The 11,071-nt window shown below is 35.3% G+C and overlaps 1 protein-coding gene across 1 annotated transcript in view; it reads right to left on the minus strand.

The window, feature by feature from the left end:
* LOC107530620 (uncharacterized) overlaps positions 1-9,782 on the minus strand; it is a 307,335-nt gene extending 297,553 nt beyond the window's left edge. Inside the window, exons 1-2 of the mRNA XM_087813362.1 lie at positions 9,595-9,782; positions 5,707-5,794 (exon numbers count right to left, since the gene is read on the minus strand). Coding sequence (XP_087669488.1) covers positions 5,707-5,794; positions 9,595-9,782 — 276 coding nt within the window. The remainder of the gene's footprint in view (positions 1-5,706; positions 5,795-9,594) is intronic.
* Positions 9,783-11,071: the final 1,289 nt, after the last annotated feature.

Below are 11,071 nucleotides of genomic sequence, written 5' to 3' on the forward strand. Positions count from 1 at the left end.
TGTAATCAAAACAGCCTGGTAGTGGCACAAGAAAAGACATATAGATCAGTGGAACAGAACAGAGAATGCAGAAATTGACCCATGTCATTATGGTCAATTAATATTTGATAAAGGAGGCAAGAACATACAATGGAGTAGAGACAGTCTTTTCAATAAATGGTGCTGGGAAAAAGGGACAGATACATGCAAAAAAATGAAACTAGACCACCAAATTACACCATACACAAAAGTAAATTTAAAATGGGTAAAAGACTTAAATGTAAGGCATGAAACCATAAAAATCCTAGAGGAAAACATAGGGAATAAAATCTCAGACATCTCTCACAGCAATATGTTTGCTGATACATCTCCTAGGGCAAGAGAAACTAAAAATGGGACTGCATCAAAATAAAAAGTTTCTGCACAGCAAAAGAAACCATCAACAAAATGAGAAAAGAACCCACTGTATGGGAGAAGATTTTTGCCAATAACACATCTGATAAAGGGTTAGTGTCCAAAATATATAAGGAACTCATATAACTTAACATAAGATAAACAATCCAATTAAAAAATGGGCAAAGCATCTAAATAGACACTTCTCCAAAGAGGACATACAAATGGCTAAGAGACATATGAAAAAATGCTCAACATCACTCATCATCAGAGAGATGCAAATTAAAACCACAATCAGGTATCACTTCACACTTGTCAGAATGGCTACCATCAACAAGTCAACAAAGTACAAGTGCTGGCGAGGGTGTGGAAAAAAGGGCACCCTAGTACACTGCTGGTGGGAATGTAGACTGGTGCAGCCACTATAGAAAGCAAACTGGAGTTCCTCAAAAGATTAAAAATTGACCTGCCGTTTGACACAGTGATCCCACTTCTAGGAATATATCCTAAGGAACCCGAAACACCAATCACAAAGAGCTTATGCACTCCTATGTTCATAGCAGTGCAATTTACAATAGCTAAGATTTGGAAGCAGCCCAAGTGCCCATCATTAGATGAGTGGATACAGGAGCTGTGCCACCTTTACACCATGGAATACTATGCAGCTGTAAAGAGGAAGGACCTTTTAGCCTTTGGCACAGCATGGAGGGAACTAGAAAGTATTATGCTAAGTGAAATAAGCCAGTCAGAGAAAGACAAGTATCACATGACTTCACTTATATGTGGAATACAATAAACAAATAAACTCATGAACAAAGTGAATCCAGAGACATAGAAGCATGGAAGAAACTGAGAGATCTCAGAAGGAGGGCGGGAGGAGGGTGTGGGTGGAGAGAAACTAATCAAACAACTTATATGTTTATAAGCATAACCCATGGACACAGACATTGGTACGGGGAAAGTGTGGGGGTGGGATGGATGTGTGGTGGAGGCAATCAGTGGAGATAAAAAGGGGACATCTGTAATATTCTCAACAATAAAGATAAAGAAATATTAAAAAATAATAATAAAATTTTTTTAAATGCAAAAAAAAGAAAATTAAAAATAAGAAATGGGCAGAAAGATAGTGACAACAAATTCTAGGGTAAGCCAGAGAGAAGACTTTGAAAGATTGAGGAAACATGTATGGAAGTGTTAATAGTTTTTTTGAAGGAGAATTTCAGAAAAGAAAGGAAGAATAGGTAGAGGTAGCATAAAAAAAAACACACCAAGAAACTACCCTCGTAGCTTAGCAAATTTTAATTATATAATACAGTGTTAGTTTATAATTCTTCTTGCCTTAAAATTTAAAATATATATATACTGATATATATATATTTATTACATATATAGACCAGGTGTTTTTATTTTTCTATTTGTATGATATATCTTTTTCCATATCTTTGCTTTTAATTCTCCTGTAACCTTGTATTTATGTGTTCACTTTACGTTAATCTCTTTGATGACCTAACAGAAGAGTTTATTTTATTTTATCTATACTTCCCAATTTTTTCTCAGTGGGATAGTTATTATATATGAATCTGCAGTGACTTTGTTAAAATCAGCAGTCTAATTTTGAAGCTTTTCATAAAATAAAAAAATTCTCATTATTCTTTCTGCTATAGTAAAGTAAGAAACAGTAAGGACATATTTGAGAAGAGGCTCCTTGAACCAAAATCCTATCTGCAGATTAATGCAGATAATTATTGTACCACAGTGACCTGTGTTCTTTCTGGTCTTCTCATTATATTTACTGTGACCTGAAGAAATTTCAGCCAGTCAACAATTTTGAAATGGAGATTTGAAGAATAAAAGCATTATATCTGGCACTTAGAACAGTGACTGATAAGTAGTAACTGCTATATATGTGTTAGCTATTATTATTGCATATTCCCACATAACCAGATTTTGAACTAATTTCTTATAAAACAAATACAGTTCATATGGACATCATACTTATTATAATGAATACTGTTTTAGGATTTCTTTATATGTTTAATCATTATAAAATATTTATTAGACACATATGTGCAAAAGGTTATGTTGAGAAATCTTAATATGTAAGATAATTCCTGATCTCAAGAGACTTAAAATCTAGTTGTTAAGGCATGATATATATGTTAAAATTAAATGTTCCTTGCCCAGCCAGCATGGCTCAGTGGTTGAGCATCAACCCATTAACCAGGATATCAGGGTTTGGGACACATGCCCGGGTTGTAGGCTCGATCCCCAGTAGGGAGTGTGCAGGAGGTAGCTGAGCAATGATTCTCTCTCATCATTGGTATCTCTCTCTCTCTCTCTTCCTCCTTTCCTCTCTCTGAAATCAATAAAATGTATTTTTAAAAATTTAAGTATTCCTTGTTTAAATGTCTAATTATTCTAATAAATTTTGAGAGAAATAATTCTGTCTTATTCATCTATATCTCATCTATGAAGCCTAGATCATGTATGTGCATATTGCCAACCCTCAAATGGTTATGGAATTAATAAAGGTTTACAAAGTATCATGTACTAAATTCTTGAAAATAGTAACTACAAAATCAACTTTTTTGATTGATGAATGGAAGTATGAACAAGTAAACAAAGTACTAACCAGTCCTTAAAGGAAGTATGTTAATTAAATAAAAAGAGAAGTCATGGTAGTAAATTCTAGGTGGAGAAAATAGTATGATAAAAAGGAAGAGATCTAACCAAATAATTCATATGTATAACCCATGGACACAGACAATAGTGCTGGGAAGGCCTGGGGAGGGGGCAGGAGAGGGGAGAAGGGGGTCAATAGTGGAAAAAGAGGGACATTTGTAATACTTTCAACAATAAAGGTAAATTTTTAAAAAAGGATAGAGATGGAATTGAACATGAAACACTATAGAATGAATGAGTAGAGAGGGAAGATGGCAGCCCTGTGAGAAGCAACAGAGCTCCCCCGCTCCCAGCCACAGACTCAATTTACTCCTAAAATACTACGTAGCCAGCTTGGAAAAACCAGAGAAACATACCTGAGTGGACATAGTGTGAGAAGGGAGCACTGAAGAAACATCATAGAATCCAGTAAGGGACAGGAGGCGTAGAAGGGGGAGTCCCCCTTTAAGCCCGTGCTGGGCTCCAAGCCCCGAGACTTGGAGGCTGCAAAGTTCCCTCCCCTCAGGAGCCCGGACCAGCATCTAAAAGCAGGGATCTTACACCCAGAGCGGAGGAGAGAGGAAGGAGTTCCAGGTGCAGAGGGCAGAGGGACCCAGGGGAGCAGTGAGTCCAAGAGGAGGGGACAGTGCCTTCCTAGGAAACAAAGCTTCTAATGGCAGATGCAACTGGCTTCTAATGCTCAGGGTGCTGACCATAGGAAAGGCTGTCCCAAAGCCTGAGGCACCCAGGTAGTAAGGGACCAGAGGTCTGCCATGAGCAGCTACACGCAGGGACCCTCTGCCTCCTAGTAAGGCACTGTGCTGAGCCCCAGGAAGCAGTTGATCTGCGTGGCTCAGGAAAGTGGAGGAGCCCTCCCACCCTGAGCTCCTGGTGCAGAGACTCTGGGATTTTGGACCAGCGCTGAGGGGTGCTGTGGTGGTGTGTGTGGAACAAAGACGGTCTCTTCAATAAGTGGTGCTGGGAAAATTGGACAGATACATACAAAAAGATGAAACTAGACCATCAACTTTCACCATACACAGAAATAAAATGGATGAAAGACTTAAATGTAAGCCACGAATCCATAAAAATTCTGGAAGAAAACATAGGCAGTAAAGTCACAGACATCCCATGTAGTGGAATTTTCACTGATACATCTCCTAGAGCAAGAGAAACAAAAGAAAAACTAAACATGTTGCACTACATCAAACTAAAAAGCTTCTGCACAGCAAAAGAAAACAGCCTCAAAATACAAAGGAACCCCACGGTCTGGGAAAACATATTTGCCAAGGATGAATCTGATAAGGGGCTAATTGCCAAAGTGTACAAAGAACTCAAAGCACTCAGCAAGAGGAAGACAAACCAATTAAGAAATGGGAAAAGGACCTAAATAGACACTTCTCCAAAGAGGACATACAGATGGCTAAGAGACACATGAGAAAATTCTCAACGTTGGTAATCATCAGAGAGGTGCAAATTAAAACCACAATGAGGTATCACTTCACATCTGTCAGAATGGCTGCCATCAACAAATCAACAAACAACCTGTGAGGGCGAGGATGTGGAGAAAGGGGATCCCTAGTACACTGCTGGTGGGAATGCAGACTGGTGCAACCACTATGGAAAACAGTATGGAGGTTCCTCAAAAAATTAGAAATGGAACTGCCTTTTGACCCAGTGATCCCACTTCTAGGAATAGATCCTAAGAATCCTGAAACACTAATCAGAGAAAATACATGCACCCCTATGTTCATAGCAGCACAGTTTATAATAGCTAAGATCTGGAAACAGCCCAAGTGACCATCAGTAGATGAGTGGATAAAAAAGTTGTGGGACATTTACTCCATGGAATACCATGCAGCTGTAAAGAAGAAGGATCTTGTACCCTCTGGGACAGTATGGATGGACCTGGAGAATATTATGCTAAGTGAAATAAGCCAGGCAGAGAATGACAGACATCACATGATCTCACTTATATGTGGAATCTAAAGAACTTAATAAACTGATGAACACAATAGATTCAGTAACATGCAAGCATAGACCAGACTGAGGAATGTCAGAGGGATGGAGGAGGGCAGGTGGGTAGAGTGGGAGAGAGTAACCAAAGAATTTATATGCATATATGCAGAACCCAAGGACACAGACAATGGTAGGGAGAGGGACTGGGGAGGGGGATGAAATGGGGTGGAATGGCTTGTTGGGGAGAAAAAGGGCCATCTGTAATATTTTAAACAAAAATAAAATAAAATATGAAAGAATGAATAAAACCTTTGAACTAGTACAGGGATAATACTAAACAGAAGAATAATATAATAGATGATTATAAACTAAGGAGCGATTTGAGTGATAGTTTAACAAGTTTGGACTATGCTTACTGGATAATGGTGAGCATTTGAAGGTTTCAGTTTTGCTTAACATTTATTTTAGAATAATGCAGCAACAGTGGCAAATTTTGATTGAATAAATTATAGATTTGCGTTGACAAATTTGTCAGGTAGCTACACAAATACTGTATTAATATATGACAAAATATGTGCCTGAATTTAGTATTGGCACTGAAAATGATAAAGAAGATACAGGTAGTTTAGGCATTATTGAAGAGAAATTTACAGAATTGATGGGTAAATGCATATGAGGATGTATGGAGAAGAGCACAACAAAACCATGTCTTACCTGTTCAGACAAATGTTTCAGTAATGTAATATGTTTAATGAGGTGGTTTTTCAGACTGGAAAATTCTGACATGCAGTCAAGTGGAGGCCTGCCAGGGAAAAATGACAAGAGATTCTATCACTCTCAGAGTCATTGAAAATCACAGCTTTATACCTTAGGAAATTGACAATATATAGCTCTTTCTATCATTTTGAAAAAGTATCAAGGGTACCTAATTTTTAGACATTACAATGTTCTATCAGAAAATAACAGACAGCTTATATGAAAGCTGATCAATATAATATACATATGGCCTCAATAAATTGGTAGGATGGTAGATACACAATTAACAGTAGTTATTCCTCTTTCCAAATTACCGTAAAAAGGTGGAAGGCAGTGTAGGTAACTTTTTTATTTCCTTTATGTTGGCTGTTTTACTGTACAAATAATTACATAATAACAAAAGGAGGAAAAATAAAGATTGGCTATATTTGGTAATTTATTTTATTTGCCACAACTGAAAAACATGCATTTTACTTATGACACTATAACCAATTGAAAGTTTTGTCTTTATTTTTTAATATAGCATAGCTCTCAGGCTTCTGCAGCTAGGGGGGCCTATAATCATAAGTAGTAATTTGAATGAGGTGATAAAATCTAAATAGCTTTGTTGAAAAATAATCACCCAATTCATCTATCCTATTATATTCCAAAAATGAAAAACAATTTTCAGAATGTCACTTGTAAAATAAATTAACAAGCATTACAGTACTGAAATTATTTAATCACACAAGGGATGTTAAGTTTAATTTTCAGAAATTAACAAGGAAAAAATTTTAATACCTCCCCCCACCTGTGCAATTCCTAGGAGATTACAATCCCTGGTGTTTACATGAAAGTGCTATTTTGTGGAGGTCTATTTCTAAAGCACATAAGAATATGGTCAGTGATCCAAATTACTTTTTATAATTAAGTATATAAACTTATGTGGCAAGATACATAGGACAATTTCCTGTAACTATGCCAATGGTATGAAACAGGAGCAAAATTCCCTAGGCAGCAGTGTTTCTGTTCTCATCTATTTCTAGACACCCCTTCCCCTTAAAAAAAGCAAGTAGGCAAGAAAACATTGGGTTAACGCAGAACTTCATCCCACCTTATCCCTTAATTCTCAACATAAAACAAAATCAATTTATGTGTCCTTATAAGTAGAATCTTGATAGTTATCTTGGATGTGATTTAGAGTTAATATATTACCTTCCTCAATGAATCTTGTCATAAATTCTGTCTACCTCAAATCAGTAAACCACTTAAAATTATTATGACTAATGGAAATAAAACATAATGAGATAAATCCTTGTCAACAGACTAAGATTTCCATTTAATACTATAATTAAGAACTTTTTATAACCAATAACTTTTACAGTAAATTTTAAAATGTTTTCTATTACTAATAAAACAGTCCTTAAATTAAACTCTATCATGCAATCTAAGATTATAGTGCTTATAAAATCAAACTTTTATACACTGCTCTTCAGTTCAAAAAAGTTCAAGTAACCCACTAAAAAGGCTAAGCATTTTTGGCAAGTATAAAAAAGGAAGAGATAATTTCCTTGGAAGAGGTCACATAATCACCTTTATCCTTTTTCATGATGATATCTTGAACTAAACTCCTGAATTAACTTCAATTCTCAAAAATACTTATCTCTATTACTAAGATGACTCACTAGATTTATATCCTTTAAAAATATAACTTAAATAAGTTTTAGGCCTAAAATAATATATTTTATTAAACCAAGTCAAGTAATGGCTTGAACCACAATTTGAGAAAAAAATAATACTCAAACTAAATGGAAAATTTATATTTTGATATCATCTTTTACATGTTCTGTCTTAGAAATGCAGAGATGAGGACAATTTTAGGATAAACCATAGAAATAATTTTGCCCAGTAACACAATTATTCAATTTCAGAGAGAAAAGAAGAAGAAATTTCTCCAACTGAAACTCTAACCAGGTATTTGATAAGGGAAATTTAATTATTCTATAGAAAATCCAATTATGTTGAGCCTCAATCATTCTTAAAAATCCATGTTACTCTCTGATTAGAATATAGCAGGTGAGTCCCTGACACAATTTTCAAAACATATCGACTTTCCTGGGGCAGGAGGTCTTTGGGAAATCAGAAACAATTAAACCTAAGAAAGTTAAAAGTACTGAGGTGTTTTTATAGCAACCATGTCCAGTGTAAGACATACCATTGTGATTTTATATGTTTAATTCATAATACTTTTATGTTTTCAAAGATCAAATTTAGAATGCTTAATAAATCTCCAGTGTGGTAAAAAGGTTATTTATTATGAATACCTCTTATTTAGTAATCGCCAGCCTTCAAGCAAAGACTATGATGATCTGTAATGTTTTAAAATAAAATTTAAAAATTTCAAGCTATTAGATAAGAAGATGCTAAGATGATTCATAAATTTTCATATTCCAACATTGTTAAATGAGGTCTTTTTGTACAGATTATACCATTTCTGAAAGAGGAATCTGTTTTAAGGACAAAACACTACAAAATACTGCAGGAGCAATATAATTCCCCCTTTGCCATACTTGGTTCCACTGACTGAAAGCAAGGGAGCCCTCAAATCGGTGATGTAGTAAAACTGTGTCAAAGAGTGCTTCTCAGTACTGACACCATGATGTGAATATTGTAATGAAAGTGCTTTCATAAAATAAGAAAATCTAATACTGTGAGTTATCAACTATCAATGAAGTGGATTATATTTCATTTGAGGGGGGAGAGGGTCCTCTTTCTTGCCACTACTCAGTAATGTGGTTATCTTTGCTGTCTGTCCATTATCCCTTTTTCTATTACATTTAAATTGGGTTCATTCCAAGTATCCTAATTACTTACTTTGTTTCAGCTTTTTGCCTACCAGATAGGTGTTTGTAAGGAGCTCAGAAGAGAGAAAGTATGGAACTGATACATTTCCTAAATTTCCTTTAACATTCAATTAGAAATTTTTTGAACTAGTGGGTCAGTAACTTCATCTTTTTTTTAATGTGAAGAAAATTGAGTATCAATTGCAATGAAAAGAGATGACAAAAAATTAGTAAGAGAACGGGTAACAACGAGGTAAAAGTATGATGACTTCTCCCTTTTACACTTCTCTCCTTGATCATAAAAGCATGTTTTTAAAAAAGTAAATTAAAGCATGCTTCCCTCTCTCACTATATAACTTATCATTGGGTTATAAGGAATAAATATCCATACAATGTTTCATTTGTGTGCAGCATATAGAGTTAACTATATTTTTGATGAAAACAATTACATAATTGAAATATTAATGTAACCTAAAGGCTATTATCAAAACAAAATCAATATGTTACCTAAAGATTATTAGAAACTTTGACTTCTGTAGCCTTCTATTGGTAACAGAGTTTTTAAAACACGACTAACTTTTTAACTAAAGATACCTAATGTAATTAATGTATAAAGAAAACAACTATTTTCTTGCTTGAAAGAATTGCCAGTGGTAATTTAGAACGCTGGTGTAACTTTTGTGCATTCCTGAAACACTGTACAAAACAAGTGTTATTTCTAATGTAGCAGCAGAGTTTGATTTATTCAGGGAGCACAAAGTGAATCCTTTGCAAAATATATACGATTTCTGTAAAATGATTATTTTCTGTAAAAAGTTAGATGACCAAATATTGGTTCACTTAAAGGGAGTTATATAATTATGTTGTTCACCCTAGGGAGATATTCAGAGCATCAATAAAAATATTTGTCTTTAAAATATACTGAGAAAATAAAATCGAATCCATATGTAAGTTATCTGAAGAGGGAGAAAGAGGGAAAAATGCAATGATCTTAAGGCTTTATAGATAAGATATTAATAATTACCTTTCCAGAATGTTTAGTATCATCCTGACCACATTAATCAGTTCAAGAGCAGCTGTAAGAATGTTATGAGGTGGATGCTCATTAGTGCCATGTAGAATGCGTGCCCTTCTTCTTTCCGATATCACGTCAAGAACTCGATCAATAGCATGCTCAAGATGTTCACTTTGTTTTCTGAATCTGGTAGGCATCTTTCTGTCATTCTGAAATTAAAATGGGAGTTTGGCAGAAGAAATGAGGTAGCACTTATCTAACAAACAAGATATTTGGTTCAATGAAATTGGTTCAATAGCAACACCATTTACCCAAAGTAATATAAGAGAGAGGCAAAATCCTCACCAACTACTTTTCATTCTTTACATATTGTTTCTGATAATATTTATATCACTCATGGTAGTAGTTACATAAAAGGCCTGAAAGGAATAAGGTAATGCAATGAAAAATTTGAGGTATATAATTTTAGAATGTGGCAAAAACTTACTTCCTACAGTTAGGACATGTTAATCTGGTACTGCCTTATTAGTACACCTACCTCACTTCCTTTTTTAAAAAAATTATCTTTATTATTGAAAGTATTACAAATATTCCCTTTCCCCCCCCCCCACTGATCTCTTCCACCCCACCCTCAATCCATCCCCAGGCCTTCCCCATACCAATGTCTGTGTCCATCGGTTATGCATATAAGTTCTTTGATAAATCCCTCCCCAGCAAATCCCCCATCCCTGCCTTCCCTCTGAGATCCCTCAGTCTGTTCTATGCTTCTATGTCTCTGGTTCTATTTTCTTCAACAGTTTATTTTGTTCATTAGATTTCACATGAGTGAGATCATGTGGTACTTGTCTTTATCTGACTGGCTTATTTTGCACAGCATAATACTCTCCAGTTCCGTCCATGCTTTCCCAAAGGGTAAGAGATCATTCTTTTTGACAACTGCATAGTATTCCATGATGTAAATGTACCATGGTTTTTTTATCCACTCATCTACTGATGGGCACTTGGGCTGCTTCCAGATCTTAGCTACTGTAAATTGCACTGCTATGAACATAGGGGTGTATAAGTTCTTTCTGATCGGTGTTCTGAGTTTCTTAGGATATATTCCTAGAAGTGGGATCACTGGGTCAAATGGCAGTTCTATTAATTTTTTGAGGAAACTGCATATTGTTTTCCACAGTGACTGCATCAGTCTGCATTCTCACCAGCAGTGCACTAGGGTTCCCTTTTCTCCACATCCTTGCCAGCACTTGTTGTATGTTGATTTGTTGATGGTAGCCATTCTGACAAGTGTGAAGTGATTTGGCAAGGATACAAAATTAATACCCAGAAACCGATGTCATTTTTATACGCCAATAATGTACTCTCAGAAAGAAAAACTAAAACAAAAAAATTCCTTTTACCATTGCAACAAAAAATTAAGATACTTAGGAATAAACTTAACCAAGGAGGTAAAATACCTGTACTTGGAAAACTATAGGACATTGCA

This window comes from Miniopterus natalensis, chromosome X (genome assembly GCF_054644295.1).
Source record: "Miniopterus natalensis isolate mMinNat1 chromosome X, mMinNat1.hap1, whole genome shotgun sequence".
NCBI classification, from domain to species: Eukaryota; Metazoa; Chordata; class Mammalia; order Chiroptera; family Miniopteridae; genus Miniopterus; species Miniopterus natalensis.